The following is a 19382-nucleotide window of genomic DNA, read 5'->3' as shown; positions in this document are numbered from 1 at the left end:
GGAAAATTTCCATGCTGTTGAAAGAATCACATGTGACCATGACTATACATTATAGCAGCATAAAGAACTCAAAACATAAAGGATGTTTTTAATAGCTTCTGCATTATAAAGATAACATGTGCACTGCCTTCGCGTTTGACCAACATCCGATATATGTAACATATATAGAGTTCCTGTTCCCCGACAGGACTCCGTGCTTAAGGTCCAATGTTTGCATTACATTTAAAGTGTCAGAGTCATTTTCATGTGGTCAGTAATTCTTAAGAATGCACAGCCACAAGAAATTTACCACATCCTGGAGAAGTTTATCTTTCCAATAGACCTTTAAAATATGGTGAACAGCAAACCTTATTTTAAAAAAACCTTACCACATGAAAATGATAAAGAAATTTTAAGTCATGGTGATGTCAGAATCAAGAGGCCCAACCAGTTCATTCTCTCCCACATGCAAGCTCAATGCATGGGAGACATACTGATCCTATCCACCCAGAGTCACTGGGAGTCAGGCAGCATATAAATTTAATATATTATCAGTCAGCCAGAGACTGAATTTGACATTTTTGTCCACCTACTGAGTCCTTCCCAAAGACTTGGGATAGGCAGATAGTGTTGTTTAATAATATTAAAAGTATTATCACAGGATGTAAGCTGGTCTAAAGCTTCCTTTTGTAATTTCCTGATAGTCATATTATGGTTGGTTGCATAGCCACCCAGATCTTTAGACAACATGGGGCATATCTATCCATTAATTGAGTCCTTCCCAAGGCCCTGGGATAGGCAGGTGGTGGTGTTTGTCAGTTTTAGAGATATCCTCACAGGATATAAACTGTTTCAAGTAAAGCTGCTTTATGAAATTGACTGATGGTGATTTTGTCAAAGTTGCTGGTGTTCAAGTGGTGCTCCAGTTTGTATTGGGAAATCCCACAATATTTTTAATCTGCTCATTTTTGACTACTTTTTCAACTCTTATATTCCAACCAATTTTTCATTAGTGGCACATGATAATTTTTCAGTTGCTCCGGTGAATCATTTTGGCCTTTGTGTTATGTCTTTGTTTATAATCAGTTTGCACAATCTTCTTGCATGAGTTGAGTATATTACCTACTGTTTTTTCTACTTTTTCTGCACAATCTGCACTTTGAATCATTTGATGATTTTTTTTAGTTCTGGCCTTGAGCAGCAAAAATCAAGCCTTTACTTTCTTTTTTTAAAATGTTCCAGTTGTTGGCCATTTTCAGGTTTTATCTTCAATCACTTTTCTTTCCATCTTTTGCAGAAGTTGACCATGTAATGCTTTTCCTTCCCTGCATTCTATTTGTGTTTATTTTTATATATACATTTTTATTTCCTGCACATTCAGTAAATTCACTTTTAACTTGTATCAGTGGTAGTTTTTGGCCATCTTACAAAAGCAGTCAATGCATGCTTTTCTTCTTTAACAGTTTATTTGAATTGAATTAAACCTCTGCCCCTATTTCTTCAGGACAGATATAATTTATCAATATCACTATGGGGATTCTCTATCACATCACTTCCAGTCTGACATCTGAAAATAGGTCAAATGCTTGCACTTGCTAAATGTATCTAATATTAACAATAAAGCCAATAGGAAGAGCTCCAGTGTTCTTTTCCCAATGATGTATTTATTTATATATGCGGGAGAATGCATCCCTGGAGTGAAGATTCCAGATTGCCACATAATGTATAGATTGGCAATCTACCATTCGACAAAAACACTAAGTTGCCATTCTGCTTTGTCAGTGTTTAGAAGGAAAACTCCAATTCACCCAGTTATTTTTTCTGAGTGCTAACAGAATTAATAAAAACAAGCTAATATGAAGCAAGATAGTTTTATTTACTTGCTATATTTTAGTGTGACAATATTTCCCATGGACTTCGGAAAATACACTGTTAAAATCAAAACCCATCACAACCACTTACTAAGTCAATATAATAAATGAGAACAAATAAGATCATATCAGCAATAGCACTAAAAGTAATATAAATAGGTGTCCAATGACCTGCTATTAACATACACATATTTGAAACCTCCAAACACTAGTAGTAGTAGTAGTAGTAGTAGTAGTAGTAGTAGTAAAGTTGGAAGGGACTTTGGAGGTCATCTAGTCAGTTGCGTCCTTCGCGAAATGGCAAGACACGAGAAGCAGTTGTAGTTCTCAGGAACTTCTTTATTTCAGTTCAGCATACTGGTTACAAGACGCCGACAACACCCAAAACTCCTGGCCTCTTTTATAGGCCATTCCCGGGTCAATCTGCAACTTTTGTCGCGCCAGCACTTGCGCATGTGCACAAGTACTGGCGACAGCTTGTCTGGTCCCGGGCAGCTTGCACCTGCCCGGGACCGCCTGCAATGCCCCGAGCCTGCTTGCACAGGCTCAGGACATAACATAGTCCAACCCCCTGCTCAGGCAGGAAACCCTATACCATTTCGTACAAATGGCTGTCCAGTCTCTTCTTAAAAACTTCCAGTGTTGGAGCATTCACTGCTTCTGGAGGCAGGTTGTTCCACTGTTTAATTATTCTAACTGTCAGAAAGTTTCTCCTTAGTTCTAGGTTGCTTCTCTTCTTGATCAGTTTCCATCCGTTGCTTCTTGCCCTGCCTTCAGGCGCTTTGGAAAATAGCTTGACTCCCTCTTCTTTGTGGCAGCCCAAGATATTGGAACACTGCTATCATGTCCCCACTCGTCCTTCTCTTTGTTAAACTAGACATACCCAATTCCAGCAGCCGTTCCTTATATACTTTGGCCTTCAGTCCCCTAATCATCTTTGTTGCTCTTCTCTGTTCTTTTTCTAGAGTCTCAACATCTTTTTTACATCGCAGTGACCAAAACTGGATGCAGTATTCCAAATGTGGCCTTACCAAGGCATTGTAAAGTGGTATTAATACTTCACGTGATCTTGATTCAATCCCTCTGTTAATGCAGCCTAGCACTGTATTGGCCTTTTTGACAGCTGCAGCACACTGCTGGCTCATATTTAGGTGATTGTCCACTAGGACTCCAAGGTCCCTCTCACAGTTACTACTATTGAACAAGGTACTCCCTATACTAAAAACATTTGGTTTTTCTTGCCTAAATGTAGAACCTTACTTTTTTCACCATTGAATTTTATTTTGTTAGATAGTGCCCAGTGTTCAAATATGTCCAAATCCTCCTGTATCTTAATCCTGTATTCTGGAGTGTTGGCTATTCCTGCCAGCTTGGTGTTGTCTGCAGATTTGATGAGTTCCCCATCTATCCCCTCATCCAAATCGTTGATGAAGATATTGAAGAGCACTGGGCCCAGAACAGAGCCCCGGGGCACCCCACTACACACTTCTCTCCATGTAGATGCGGTTCCATTGAGGACCACACGATGAATATGACCGGTCAGCCAGCTATGGATCCATCTGGTGGATGGTAGAAAGAAGTTCCATACTAGTAGTTATAACAGTGAATGAACCAACACAAAGAATTAGTGAGCTTTTGCAGCTGTAGGGAAAGGGATCACTATCAGTTAACCACAAAAATAAGCTGCTTCATTTCTTAAGAAGAGGAAGGAAGAATGATCCATTAAGGCAGGCCCTGAGAGATGAAAGCTTCCAACATGAACTTCAACATGGACCTTAAGGAATGCATATCAAAATGTAAATGCTTTGTTGTAATAACATATGCTTCAGCAACAGATGCTCAGACCCATAGAGCCATTGCTTTGTTGCACATTAAAGACAGATTATTTTCTGTCTGGGATGGGAATGTACTAGATTACAGTGTGTCCCAATAAAGCATTGCTACTTCTGCATGCATACTGGGAGACAGACATTCTCATCAGGAATGTATTGGATGTGTTTCCATATGTAAATATGGAATGAAACAGAAGCATTTATTTCTGTCTATGTAAAATCAAGGTCTTTGCAGGACATCTGCAAGCCAGACTGATGAAAACAATTTCAGTAGAAGGAACAAAGGAAACAGCATCCTATGAAGACCAGGTGGGCAAAGGCAATTAGCTTTTTCTCACCTGCCACCATTTTCCTTTGCATAATGCAATGTTGATTAATTCTATGAAAATACCACATGAATAGAGACTTCAACATTAACGTCACAATTACTGTGAAATCATAGCATACCAGTTATTTTTAAAAACTTTTCTAGCCCTTTGAACTGAAAAGATGAATTACTCATTAACATATTAATATAATTAATATTAATAAATATTGATAGGATGTTGGAAAGAGGAAAGGAAGTCATGAATTTCACTGGCATGGGAATGGGGGTTTTCTTCTCTGTAGTCTTTTAAATTTTTTCATTGATGTTTTAGCCCAGACATGTCAAACACAAGGCCCAGGGGCCAGATGCGGCCCGCGAAGTGGTTTCATGTGGCTCGCAAAGCCATCCTGAAAACAGTGAGGGAATGGCCCCCACTGCCTTGGCCCTGGCCCAGGCCAGCCGGGAGCCAATGTACAATTTTGTGGTGGCCATCTATGCTGAAATGCATTCAGTCTTAGCTCCACAAGGCCATCCAGAAACAGCAAGTAACCAGTCCCTGTTGCATTGGCCCCAGCCCCTGGGTACATGCTGGGGAGGTGTCACCCTTTGTGAGGAATGAAGAAATGCACCATGCCTTGGTGCTTGCTCTGGTCCCACCTCCTTCTACCAGAGACCCTCAAATCTGTCTCACTCCTGCCCAGGCCCCCACAGGCACCCTTGATGTGAACAATGTAGAGCTGGCCATGCCCACCCAATAGGCCACATCCACTCCATCCACGCCCACCCAGTAGGCCGCACCCACCCTGGCCATACCCAACCAGCCCCCCAAGGACAACCGCAATGCTGATGCAACCCCCAATGAAATTGAGTTTGACACCCGTTTTAGCCAATGAAAGGTATTACACATGAATAACAACTGATAACATAGTCTAAATACCATGCTTGTGTGCAAAGCATAAAAACATTGATTTTCTATTGTAAGACACACATGGATCTGTCTCCTGTCAGGGCAGGAAAAAATGATCAAATTCCTATTAAAATTAGAACCAAGACAAAAGTCTTCCCAATAAGAACTCTAACAGAAGCAGCCTCCGAGAATGCCTTGTCCTTGCATGATGTATTAAAGATTTAAAACGGAACCTGGGCAATTATTTTATTTTTATTATTATTTTATATTATTTATCATTATTATTTTATTTTCTACAATGGATTTTTGTAGAATGAAAAGAGGTGATTGAAACAGAGAAGGTTGTAGGTAAAAGATGACAACATTTATGCCTACAGTAAAATTTCCTAAGGTAAGGCAATACATAATAAAATCCTTTAAGAATCCTGAGATAACTTGGGGTACAATTTGGATGTTTTCCCTAACTATACTGGGCACACACCCTCCTTTCTTTCATACAATTGCAATATTTGTGTACCAGGTATTCCATAATCTATTCCAATTCCATTAGAGGTCCGGCCAGTGACTGAAGTAAGGTTTTCTTCACTGACACTAGGTAAATTTCTTGCTGGGTGGATAAAAAATTCTGGAACATAAACTGCGTCAAAATTCAAAACACCTAATTTTGAGTTCAAACTGACCTGTTCCAGGCTGCTTTAATAGTTTTGGAAGTATTCCAAGCTCATAACACCTGTTTTGAATGCAAAATCATCTGTTTGGAACGTGAAACATATTCAGAATAATCAAAATAGCCTATTCTATGTTTGAAACAGTTGTTTCTCACTTAAGATAGGGTGTTTCAAATTGAGAATGGTTTTACTTCATGAGTACACATGAAGCATGTGTGCAGTGACATCATAGCATAAGTACCATGGGTGCATATTTGCAGCAACATACATGATTGCAACATCAGCTGATGACATCATGAAGTACATATCAATTTAACTGCAGTCTGACTGCAGTCTGACACGTGCCACTATTCAGATTCAAAATGTTTTGTGCGTTGTTTCTTGCTATTGCAAAATCTGAAATGTAAAGGAAAGATTCAATAAACCAAACTTTCCACTCAAGTCCTTTTTGCTGAAATATTTTCCTTGTATCAGTTCTACCATTATGGATTGGCTGGGAGGGAGTGAAAAGAGGGCTTTGAATTTGTATATTTCCAGAGATTTTTTTTTTTTTTTAGAAAGCTGAACTTGCTTTATCTTAATATAGTTTTGTTTTTATCACTTACCCAAAGATGGCTAGATGAATGAATGAGGTACCTGCCCCATTCCTCCAGCAACTGTTGTGGCAATATTCTATGTGCTTTTCACATCCCAGGTCAGAAGACAAACTACTACCTCTCTTGGCTTTCATGCAGGACAGACCAAACAGACCCCCTATCCCACATCTGCTACACAGAAGTTCAGTAGAGAAACCTCTGACTGCAAAATGTTTTAACAGCCTACAGTTGCTGTTCTGCACAATATCTGCTTTTTGTTCAGGAACAGTCAAACTCTTGCATTTAAGAGAAGAAGCCATTCCTATTTCGAACTCCAGTGACTTGGAAAGTGGGGAGGAATTAAAGCAGTACGATTAAAGCTCCTACAACTCAAAAGTGACATCAAAATTTAAACCTCTCCCCCCTTGAGAGATGAGTTCGCACCAAAAAGACCCTGCTTCATTTGGAGGAAGTTATGCAAATCTGAACCAGAAATAGGAAGCCACTTACAGCTCATTAAAGATGGAGAGGTCTACGTGCAAAGCAATCCGATATCCTGAATTCTCACTTTCTTTGAAAATGAGAATTTAAAATATTGACTATAAAAACCATTTGGGCTGTGATGCTCGCAAAATAATCCTGTCAAATCCCAAAGGAAAAGGGGAGGTGGAGGGGAAGGTTACATTTCCTAGCACAAAAATATTTTGTGATCTGCTACAGAAGTCTCCTAGATTTGTATTACTCATAAAGGGTGTATTATTTTAATTGCAGTGAGCTGGGTGGCTAAACAAACCAACAAACAACGATCTAAGTAGGACTGAATATAAAGTTAGGCCACTAGCATGGTAAATTTCTAGTGACAAGTATCTGAGGGAGACTTCAGGCCATCAACTGATTGCATACTGCAGGACTATGCAAGGACCAGTAACTATTTTTATACTTGGAGAGGAGAGGCCTTTGTTTCATGTTTAAAAGCTTATCCTTCCACATGGCTTCTTACGTTTGGTGCACCTCTGGGACCCAGGAACTTTGCTCCAGCCGTGACAGCATTGCCCACCACAGACATTCACCCTGCCAAAAAGAAAAAAAAAGACAGTAGAGAAAAAGATCAACTGCCAGGTGCAGACATCGCCAATAAATTCTGCTGCATTTCAATAGCTCACTATTTTTCTCTCATTGGAGACCCTTTCAAAGCAGGGAGGGGGCGGGGAGGGGGAATGAGCTAAAAAAGCCAGCAAGAACTATAACAAGAGACTAAAAGAAAAAAAATAATAATAAGGGGGAGAGATTGTGCCGACACTTCGGTGGAATGCTAGGAGTAGGCAGGAGGGGTGGAGTATTTCAGGCCTGAAGGAAAGTAATTATAAGTGTTCCAAATAAGAATAGATTCTTCAGTACTTAGAAGGCAATAGGTCTTTCCTGACTGTCTGTGAGAGGGCTTTCTTTTTTCCTCTGTGGTTACCTCACTTTCATTGTATGTGACCTAGAGGCACATCTCTCTTGGCTGTGTAAGCATGAAAAGGAGTAGAGGCATCCAAATGCCTCAGCTGTTTACATTCTCACCACCTTCTCTAAGATTAAGGTCCCAAAGCTGGATGTCTCTGACCACAATAGGATGGAGATCTCTAGCTAAATCTACCTCCCGCAAGCCAAAGGAAAAAGGAAGCCAAAAAAACAAAACAAAATAAAACCTGAAACCAAATTAGCTAGTCCACCTCATGCCAGGTGAGAAACCTAAGAAACCAATATCATGAGGCAGTTTTAGGGGCACCACTAAAGGCCAGCTGGGGGCAAACATATTCTGTTTTTACAATCCTTATGGATAATTTTTGGCTTTTCTGCATTAAGATAGCAGATGGGCCATATTGTGATGGGTTCCATCAATGAAAGTTTGAGTACTTGTCCAAGTTTAAGAATTACTTCTGCCATCTTTTGTTGCAGGTACAAGCTATGCTTCTACAAGCTTAAATGGAATGCTCTTGCAAATGTTCATATATTGTAAAATAGTGAGTAACTTAAAGCATGTCTGAATTTTTCCCTCAAAAATTTAATCACTGATCATTATAAGTGGTATTAATAGTAAATAGTAAAATAGTAATAACACTGAATGTGATATATAAACCATTACATTTTTTAAAGAAATAAGAATGATATATAAATTAAAGCAAAATATTTTTAACACAAAGACTTTCAAAACATATTGGAAGAGGTGTGCTAATTTATATAAGAGACATTCCCTCTGTTTGTCCCAGACAAACAGAATATGCTTCTACTGAAATGGGCTCAGTGTGATTTTTTTCATCTAAAAATAAAGTTGACTTTTTCCCTTTAAAACTATGGTTGGTTACTGCAAAGAATAAAGATATTTAATCATACTAATTACTTAAAATATAATCAACCAAAACTTTAACTGGACATTACTGTATTTGAATTCATGATCTTAAGCTAGGCAAGTGCTTCTTAAATCCTAGGACCCTTAAGATTTCCCCAAGGCTCTTTCAGAGATTAATTAAATCAAAATTATTTGCCAAGCTATGTTGAAAAATAGCACAATATTAAAACCCCATCAAACAACAGTAAAAAAAAGAGGTGGCAGTGAATGCATCAATTTTAATTTTTAATACAGTGAATATCTATTAATGCATACAAACGAAAGATCTTTGGGGGTCCTTCATAATTTTTGAAATGGAAAGGGATTCAAGAGAAAAGAATTTAAGAAACACTGTTAGAACATTGCTTCAAAGAAAAATCTGCTTTCTATTATAACATTCTTAAACTAACCATATGAGCTGGGTTTACACATCATATGAAACTAGCCAAACACAGTTTAGTCTACAGTATAGGTAGTCCTCAATTGATGATCATAAAACTGAGCCTGGAATTACAGCTGTACGTTGTTGTGCCATGTGATTGCATTTGAAGTTCTGAGCATTTTGTATAATGGTTAAGTAAACAGGAGGCCATTAAATGAATCCGTTTTCCCAAATAGGCCTTTTTGCTGGAAACCAGAAGTAAATGCCGGAAACCCACAAACAAGGTTGCAAATCATGGTCACCTGATACAGGATGCTGCAAATGGCTTTCAAAGTGAGCCAGTTGCCAAGTGCCCATAGTGTGATCACATCACCACAGGAGTTTATCATAACTGCAAAACCAGGTTGTAAGTAGATCTGGGGAGGTCTGTTGTAACTTCAAATGGTTGTTAAGTGACCAATCCTAAGTAGAGGACACTCTGTATTTGCATAAACTATGGAACTACCAAGCCCTTTTTTTTTTCAAAATTCAACAGCAGCACTTGCATCAAGCATAGTGTTGACAAACAATGCACTCTTTTACCCAAGAAAGGAGTGGACATTTATATGAACATTCAGAAATACCTCCAGTTAACATGCTTCTCTACCAAAACCTTGAACTCAAATGACCTACATCATGTGTTTAAATTCTTCTTTCCATTTCTATAGCTATGGTTCAGTAAATGGAAGATAACTAAGCCAAAACTTTAGAAGGGAAATTCTGCCCCTGCTCCTTTTCAGTGTTTCACATCGTCCTTTAAGCTACAGTCAAAGCAGCTTTTCTTAACTTGCTATCTTCCAGATGCTTCTGGGCCTTAAACTCCTGGACCAGTGATGGCGAACCTTTTAGAGACTGAGTGCCCAAACTGCAACCCAAAACCCACTTATGCATCGTCGAGTGCCGGGTGGGTGTGGCCCATTGGCTGGGTGTGGCCCATTGGGTGGGCATGGCCCATTGAGTGGGTGCAGCTGAGGTGGTAACGGCAAACTGGGTGGGACTAAAAAGTTCAATCAATCAATTCCAACTTTGCAAGATCTTTTTTTTTCCGTGAGAAGTTGAAATTGACTGACTGAACCTTTTTTTTTTTTTTTTTTTGCACACGGCGGTGGAGGCCTAAAGCAAAAAGGTTTTATAAAACCCAGCTGAAGGCCTAGGACTGGGGCGACGGCACGGGTGCCCACCAAAAGGGCTCTGAGTGCCACCTCTGGCACCCATGCCATAGGTTCGCCACCACTGTCCTAGAGTTCTCCCAAACACTGGCTGGTTATTCACTCCTTCTTGGAGAACACCTGGCTTTGGAAGTGACTCTAAATAACAGGAACAGCATGATGCTGTCCAAAGATATTATGCTACCACTTTCATAATTCCTAATCACCTCAATCTCCGCTGGGTCATTCTGTTTGGGAATTACAGGGACTGCAGACTATGCACTCTGGAAGGCAACAGATAAAGGAAAACTGGAAAGAAAGAAAAGCAAAAAAAAAAAAAAAAGGGTCCCAAAATTGGGGATGGGAGTGAAGAGAACAGCATTGTGGGAAACCCTAAGCAGTGTGAGCATCATGCATCGGATTACGGGTCGGCTAGTCCACAGGCATGCGCGATCTTTTTTTGGGGGGGGGGGAGAAAGAGAGACTCTCGAATGGCGAGAGCACCTGGGCCAGGCGGGAAACATCGTGGTTGTCGCCTTACCCCTGCAGCTGCCGCAGATGGGCTTTAGGGTAGATCTTAGCGCTGGAGGTGCTGTTGCTCTGGCGCTGCTGGGTCTTGGAGCGCAAGGCGACTTTTCCAGCTTTGGCGAAGGAGGAAGAGGAGGACGCCGTGTGGGTGCCGGCAGGTTTGTGTTGAAGACTCACGGCGGGACCCAAGCGGAGCTGTACGCCGGCACTGCTCGGTTTGCTCATCCGGCGAGTTCGCTCCAAGGTGCTGCTGCGCCGAGAGCTGCCGTAAAGGGAATCCACCAGCTTCAGGTTGAACAGGCGCTGCTGCCTTCCGCTCTGCCGGCGGCTGTGAGACGCGCCGGGCTGCTCGGGCTGCAGCACGTAGGTGACCGTCCTCACCTTCGCCTTTTCGGAAGCGTCAAGCGTTGGGGACCAAAAGGCACAGACGCCGAGCAGGAAAGCCCACCTGATCCAAGCCATCGCCTCCAATTGCAAGGGGCTTCTCTGCAGCCGGGCAAATTCCCACCAACTTTCGGCGCAGACAAAAGGAACGGCAGGAGTCCTTGGTGCTTTGCGAGTCCCCCTCCGCTTGCGTTGCTCAGAAAGGGCAGCTCCTTCACCCCACCCGCCCCTCCAAAAATAAAAGTGCTTTAGATTCGGGGGTGTCGCATCCACCGCCTTCCCGCGTTGCCTTTCACCCTGCGAGGCAAGTTCAGTCAAAAAGTTTCTGCACCGAATAAGAAAACATTGTTAGGCAAAGGAGCGCGAAGAAGATAGCTGGAAGCCTGCGGAAAGGGGCGGTTTTCTAGTTCAGGGGTTTTCCCCTCTTGGGAGAGAAAAAAACAGGCAGGCTGAGGAAGCTGGGAGTACGCATAGGTAAGAACTAACCTTTTTAAGGCAATTCAGACTGACGGGGAGGAGGGGAAATCGGTCTTTTAAAAGTTTCTCTGGCCGTGTGGCTCCCCTCGAGTGTCGGATCTGTACGACCAATCCCAGGCAGCCGTGACGTCAGGCAGCCGTTCCTAATTGGGAAAACTATAAAAGGGGCTGGAGCTCCAAAGTCACAACCCAGTTTCAAAAACAGAATTGATGCACATCTGCCAGCCTTCCCCTACCTCCGCGATGGCAAGACCAAAGACCTCAGCTGATAGTCTTACCTAGCGACACTTTTACGCACCCGCCAGTGTGCGTTACATTTTCCCTTAACTGCTGGGTACTGTAACAGAAAGTTAGAAAGGAGCTTTCCTTATCAGCGACAGGGAATTTTCTTCAATTTTGCCCCTTGTTCCTGTAGTGCAGTGTTTCCCAAACTTGACAATTTTAAGGCATGTGGACTTCAACTCCCAGAATTCCACAGCCAGCATTGCTGGCTGTGGAATTCTGGGAGTTGAAGTCCACATGCCTTAAAATTGTCAAGTTTGGGAAACACTGCTGTAGTGCTTGCTATCCTTGTCTGGTTCCCAGGCTGTGTTTTAAGCAACTTTTTTTCTGGTCGGTTTTGTATCACCAGCAAGACGATTGGGGAAAAATATTTTGGATGGCATCTCTTTCAAGAGCTGGTTCTGCAAAGAGCAGCTTCTGAGGAAAAGTTCCTCTGTCATCCATAAAAATTGGTGTATTAGTCTTTTAAGGTATGACAAGATTCTTTGGTATTGCTGTCAAGAAGTGATCTGAAAAATTCTAGTGTTAAAACATATACAAGGGCTGCTTTTCATAGGGAACTCAAGAATGGCCTTCTCTATCAGGCACTGTCCAGATGGGTGAGATTACAAACCCCATTATTCCTTGCCTGCACACCCATTGGAGACAATGGGAGTGGTAATGTACTGGTGGGCCCCAAGTAGGGGAAACACTGGCTATGTTTATCTTGCCTATTCTGATTTAGTTAAATAAAATAGGAAGAGGAATGAGTGATATGTTTGCTACCTTGAGTTATTTATTAAATAAGGTGAATTTGAAAAAAAAGATTTTTAATTCTTTTATGCAGACATTGGGGAAGCAATTTGGTAAGTGTGGAAAGAACCCTGGCAATCAACACAGATGTTCACAGTGGTGAAGTTATACATGTGTATGATGTGAACAGATTGCTATGACTAAAAATAATAGAAATGCAGACTAGAGCTTTATAACCATGGTGGGTTAACGCTGGCTTATTGTATAAACTTCAGGAGGATAAATTCCCAGTGATTAACCCTATGTACCAAACAAACCACATCCTGAGGGTTCTTGATGCTCTCTGAGTCTGGATTGTTTTCTTGCAGATGTTTCATTATTCAAACTAGGTAACGTCATCAGTGCTAGTAAAGAATGGGGTTTAGTCTCAATGTATATTCTAGTGGCTTGACCTGTCAATGTTGGTGGGAGTGGTCTTGGAGGTTCTTGAGGTGTTTACTGCAGCAACCCTGAACAGAAGAAAAAGGAAACAGATCATTTATACAACATCTTCCAACAAAATGGGTATCCATGCAACTTCATCAAAAAGTGTCTGACCACTCCAAGTCAACATAGCACAACCAACACAAGCTATAAAAAAGATAACACTGCCATACATCAAAAACATCTCAGAAACCGCCAGCAGACTATTATAATCACGTGGAATAAGTATAGCACACCAACCAACTAACCACCTTCAGAACATCCTAAGTCAACCAAAAGACCCAGCAGCCCCAGCCCCAGAAGAAAAATCAGGAGTTGTGTACAATATAGTGTAAAGACTGCAACATCATTACATAAGACAAACATGGAGATGACTAGCAGAGTGAATCCATGAACACACAGTAGTAGTCAGAAGACATGATGAAGATTGTAATTTCACAACATATAGATAGACTTAACCATAGTTTCAACTGGGAAACTGTGACTGTTCTAGACCAAGCCAAATCCAAAAACACTAGAGAATTCCTGGAAGCCTAGCAAGTTTACAAATTGGTCATCAATTGACACATAGACATAAACAACATCTACTGTACATACTGTGCAAAAGAGACAATCAGCAAGCCAAAAAGGAAGTAAAATGACAAAAACACCTTCCCACCAGCAATCAACATTCAGATGAGCATAGATGAATACCAAGATTAACATCAGACCAATAGCCAAGAAGTAAACAATACCCCAATCAAGGACCTGCCAGACAAGTTAACAGTAAACAGACCAATCAAAAAGACTGCAAGACCACTCCCACTAACACTGACAGGGCAAGCCACTAGAATATAAAGTGAGAACAAACCCCACTCCTTACTAGCACTGATGATGTTACCTAGTTTGCATAGTGAAATGTCTGCAAGAAAACAGTCAAGCTCGGAGAGTACCAAGAACCCTCATTTTAACCCTAAGCTACAAATATCTGCCTTTATCAAACCACACCCTGTTCTAGGTTTCCTTCACATTAAAAAGTAAGCCGCAGAAACCAAATGGAAGCCAATGTGTTATGGTTCATAGTAATCTATGGCTTAGACTCAAACCTGAAACTTCATTGAGGCCAGCTTCCTGTTAAAGCAAGAAACCGATTCCCACAGAATCCCAGGTAGATATAGATCATGATGCTTAAACATCTGTCATAAAGAAACATTAATCTTCTGAGGCAGCCTATTCCATCGTCCAACAGCTCATATAGCTAGACATTCAGTATAATTCTGTTTCTTGAACTTTAAACCTGTTGGATCAAGTATTTTCCCCGTGACTAAACAGCATTCATATATTTTTATTATATTGCTTTATTAAAAGAACTATGTTTTAGTTTTCATATTTTATTGGCTTTTGGAATTGTAACTATTCTAAGTTCCTTTGGAAAGAAAAGTGTGTTATAAAAACACATCTTTGACAATTATGTACCATTATATTTAAGACCAAAAGTAATGGTAATCACACAGGGTAAGTCTGTGCAATAAGGCTGGAAGATTTGTGGCTAGCCAGATGTTAAATTAAAAATCTTGTTATCCTTAACTATTGGCCATGCTAGATGTTGGCAATTGGATTCCAACATCTGGAAGACTATAGTTATTTCAATCCTCCTAGAATTGCTTATGGGAAAATAATTCCTGCCTGTATTTAATGAATGTATTTCCAGATAGTTTTATGGACATTTATAAGGTTTAACCCTAAAGAAATTTAAATTTATTACTGAATTCAGTAAACTATTTCTGAATCACATGTCTGAAATGATACTGAACACCAGAAGTTAATGCTATACAATTTTATGCACATTTGTTCCACTGAAAAGTTTTATAGCATATGATACAAATTTAATATGACATGCATTTTCATATATTAAATATCAAAATATTGATGCTTCAAAACTATAAAAAATATATTACAACCTTTCTAACATATAAAGATCCTTTGTTGATGCCGTTGCTTCTCACTGAAAGTTGTCTTATAATGCATTTAGAATCTCTAAATTATTGTCAATAGTGCTTATTTTACATCTGGATGTGGGACAATTTTATTTAAACAGTCTTTCAAATAGATAAACCATATAGCTGGCTAAAGGAGAATACCTTTGCTGGCAATTTTATCAGCTTCAGCATTTGTGAAGTCCATGCACCGAACAGAATCAGAATATGCCCCTGTCTTTTGAACATTACAAAGAATAAGATAAAAGATAACAATCTAGGCAGGCCTTTTCTAGTATGGTACCCTCCAGATGTACTGGGACTTCAGCTCCCATAACCGATAATCAGGAGAAGCAGAGAGAAGTTCAGTACCACATGACTATATTGCTCCTATGGACTAGAATACCAGTTTGTAATACATCAATCAACAGTCTTCTCTCAGTATAGTGTTGAATAAAGCCACTTTTGCCCCTTCTTTACCAGCCTTTTATTTTGGTATTACAACACCCTTGTAAACTTAATTTCCCAATACACCCCTTCTTTTGCCCAGAGCAAAGTTTAATTGGATTTAATACCGACTGCATTCGAGAAGATAATCAACTTTTTCCACTTCTGGAAAAAGTATGTGCATTTTATGAATCCTCTCAGTTCAATATTTAGAGGGTGTTCATGCGATTAAACAAACCTGATCAGACATCACTAGATCCCTAGAGAGATCCCTTTTTAGGAGGAGAACTGTATTATTCTATACTGGTAAAAAATAAAAAGTATGGTAGTACCTTTTTTAACTAACACATTTTATTAAAAAGGCATAAGCCTTCACGAGCTGCCACTCACTTCATCAGATGCATAGAGTGAGTAGACTCAAGTAGGATTTAAATTGAGGTGATGCAGGGCGAAGACAGGGTATATATGCAGATACAGGTTACAAGTGAGACAGATTACAAGTGCTTGCAAAAAAAGATCTTGGAATAGTAATTGATTGCAAGCTGAACATGAGCCAGCACTATAATGTGGCTGTGAAGAAAGCAAATGAAGTTTTACATTGCATCAACCAAAGTATAAGTCCCAAGTGCTGGAAAGTAATTGTTCTAGTTTATTGGTCAAATTTCACCTTGAGTACTTCAGTTCTACGCATCATACACCAAAGATTCAGACAAATGCAAAACAGGATCAAACAAGGGCAACAAAGATGACCATTGGACTTAACAATCATCCATATGAAGATAGACTGAAAGGTATGTTTAGCCTTCAGAAAAGATGACCGAGGGCACTAGGATAGCACTTTTTCAAATACCTAAAAGAAAGTCACACAAAAGAAGGTCAAGACCTGTTTTTCCTTCCAAAGTGCAAGACAGACTTTATAATGGATTTAAGTTACAACAAGATTCTGAATGAGTGTTAGTTAAAAAAAAATAACCTATAACTCTTAAGAATAGTTCAACAGTGGATCAGTTACCCAGAGTTGGTAGGCTTGCCTTCTGTTTCAGCAAACATAGGCATCTATTTGCACTGCTGTATTTTAAATTCTTGCATTCAGCAAACTGTTGAATTCAGTGGTTTAAATTGCCTCTTCCAGCTCTTATGATGTTATAATTTTAAATACCAGTATTAGCAGTAGCATGTACTCATAAATCACTTTCTGAGCAAAGCGCATATGTGAGCATCTCACTGATACTGATGTATTACAGTATGCATTTTCATTCTCTTTTCTGATGTCATATATGTTGAATTTTTGTAAATTTGGCAGGCTTATAATTTGAAATTACCAATAGAGTTAAGAGTTCAGCTACAGAGAAGACAGTCTACTCAGTTCAACTACAAAAGCATGTGATTATTGTTTGCTGGCATTGTTACATGAGCTAATTATTGGGAACTTTTTTTGTTGTTTATAGTAAATGTGTGGTAATGAGATGCAACTATATGTCTGTCCAAATGTCTACAGCTTACATTCTAGCAAAATTCCAAGAACAAAAAGTTCTAAATATCCCCTATTCGGTTGTAGCAGAACACTCCAAAAGAACACATATGCATGTTTGGGATGGTTTCACTGTTCTGAACTTTGTCAGAATGAGATCATATCTATTTTTTAGCTGCATCTAGTCCGTAAGTAGTAACAACTGAACCTTCCTCCTCCAGCAGAATTAGTTATTTTTAAGTAAATGCAACAAGTTATGTTGTATCAAATAAAAATGTCAGTTAAAAGACAAACCTGCTTACATTATTTATTATAAAATATTTTATTTGCTTCTTGCATTCCACACAACAAATGCTACCAAAGCATCTTGCAAGTAGCTTTAAAAACTACAGAAAAGCTCCAAGAAGTAGGATTTAAGTATAAAATGTATTAGGACTCATAAGGCTAAAGTCATGGGATAAGACAGTTCATCTAAATAACACCAGTATCTCCTATTTTCTTCATCTAGATCTCTCATTATACTGAACACAACTAGCTGAACACAGGTCTATCGGAGAAGAGAGACAGTCATGTTAATGCTGGCCCTTATATGTTTTCTTTGCTTGCTCTCTTGGGACCCTTCCTACACAAAATAGTTGTTGGTAGAAATGGACCTGGTAGAGGGTGGGGCAATCCAGTGGGAGTTGGGGAATGCACTTGGCATTTGCCCATGTTGCAACTGGTCATAGGAAAAAAGCTGTTACTGTTACCAAAGGAGAAATTATTTTTATGGAAACTACATGAAAGAGATAAAAGTGTTTTTTCCCCCCTCCTGCTTGCATGCACAGTTTAGCAAAAAAAAAAGGGGGGGGCCTCCTGTGCCTAGTATTAATTATTCTAAAATCCAGAAGAAGTTGTATATTACACTTTAGCACAGGTGTGTCAAACTCGTCGTGTCAGGTGATGTATCGCAACGTATGTGACTTTTTTTGCATTGCTAGAGCTGGGGTGGGCGCGGCATCCATATGTGCAACTGGCCCATGCGCTGGCAGTTTGACACCCCTGCTTTAGCATAAGGCGGGGGAATTTTTGTACTCCTTTCCATTCTGTATGGAATAGATATGCAATAAAAATGGAACTAGGTTATTGTTGCCAAGCCTGGTTTTCATTTTGGCCTGATTTGAACCCTATAAGTGCATATAAGTCAGAATAATTTTTGCTATAATTTTGTGCACTCTCTGTCTATGTCTCATTTTTCCATCCTGGACCAAATATCCCCCAGACCCAGATCTGGAGTAACAGAATGAGTAATCCCAGTAGGATGAATTGGTGAAGAATATTGTATAGATAACTAAATTGGAAAAATCTCCAAGAATTTTATGCTGCCATTTCTTCATAAGATTTAAATACACACTATTTGAAAGACTATGTCAAGCACATATAATTACATATATTGATCTTTAGAAAGAGATAATTTTAAAAAACCCGGCGATCCTGTTCGGTCTAGTGCAGGGGTAGGCAACCTTGGCTCTTTTATGACTCATGGACTTCAACTCCCAGAATTCCTGAGCCAGCATGGCTCCCTTTCCCCTCAGTATGGCTGGCTCAGGAATTCTGGAAGTTGAATTCCACGAGTCATAAAAGAGCCAAGGTTGCCTACCCCTAGTCTAGTGGTTAAGGCACCAGGTTAGAAACCAGGAGACATGAGTTCTAGTTCCACTTGAGGCATGAAAGCCACCTGGATGACCTTGGGCCAGTCACCCTCTCAGAAGACAGTGGCAAACTATTCCTGAAAAATCTTGCGAAGAAAATTGCAGGAATTTAATCAAGCAGTTGCCAGGAATCAACAATGACTTGAAAGCATACACACACATATTAAAGACCTGAGTTCTGAGCTAATTTTGCTTCCCCAGACTGTTATGGTAAATCAGGCCCCGTGTCTTTCATACATTGCATGAAAATGAAAACCTTGGAGCAACATGACAACATTAAGAATTCTCTCAAGCAGAATTAAACTGCTCAAAAGCTGACTCCTGAAAGAGAAAACAATGGTGATAGGTTGAGGTGATTGTCCTTTTCTCCTTTTCTGCTACCAGAAGAGGTGACCTTTAGGGACTATTTGATTTTTAGAAAAATTAAAGTTCTTTGGCCAACATTTAATTCTTTCATCTATCATTGATGTTTGCTGCCAGATACAATGAAGCTGCTTGCTTCAAGCCAGCTGGATTGAGCTACCTTCTGTGAAGTGGTGCTTTGCTGTCAGAGCAAAAGAAGGTTGTATGCATTTTCAGCTTCTTTGAAACTCTATCCAAACCAGTAATTTTAAAAGGAATTATACAGGAGCCATGGTATGCTACATTCTACTTATACACAAAAAAGATTGACACGGACATTTGTCTATTGGAATAGCCATTGAACTATAAAAATGAAATTTTTTGTTTCCGGTTTCCATGGATATATATATAATGCAATTATACACACACACACACACACACACACACACACACACACACACACACACACACACACATATATATATATATATATATATATATATATATATAT

At 39.8% G+C, this 19382-nt stretch overlaps 1 protein-coding gene across 3 annotated transcripts in view; it reads right to left on the bottom strand.

Moving 5' to 3' along the window:
- The window catches only part of LTBP1 (latent transforming growth factor beta binding protein 1), a 196184-nt gene extending 184594 nt beyond the window's left edge, over nt 1–11590 (bottom strand). For 2 of the 3 annotated variants that reach the window (XM_039352347.1, XM_039352349.1), the window contains exons 1-2: nt 10621–11590; nt 7140–7210 (exon numbers count right to left, since the gene is read on the bottom strand). In XM_039352347.1, coding sequence (XP_039208281.1) covers nt 7140–7210; nt 10621–11069 — 520 coding nt within the window. In that variant the 5' untranslated portion in view covers nt 11070–11590. The remainder of the gene's footprint in view (nt 1–7139; nt 7211–10620) is intronic. The other variant, XM_039352350.1, reaches the window with a different exon arrangement.
- Nucleotides 11591–19382: the final 7792 nt, after the last annotated feature.

This window comes from Crotalus tigris, unplaced genomic scaffold (genome assembly GCF_016545835.1).
Source record: "Crotalus tigris isolate CLP2741 ecotype Arizona unplaced genomic scaffold, ASM1654583v1 scf7180000018420.1175843, whole genome shotgun sequence".
NCBI classification, from domain to species: Eukaryota; Metazoa; Chordata; class Lepidosauria; order Squamata; family Viperidae; genus Crotalus; species Crotalus tigris.
This window is presented reverse-complemented; position numbering and strand designations above follow the sequence as displayed.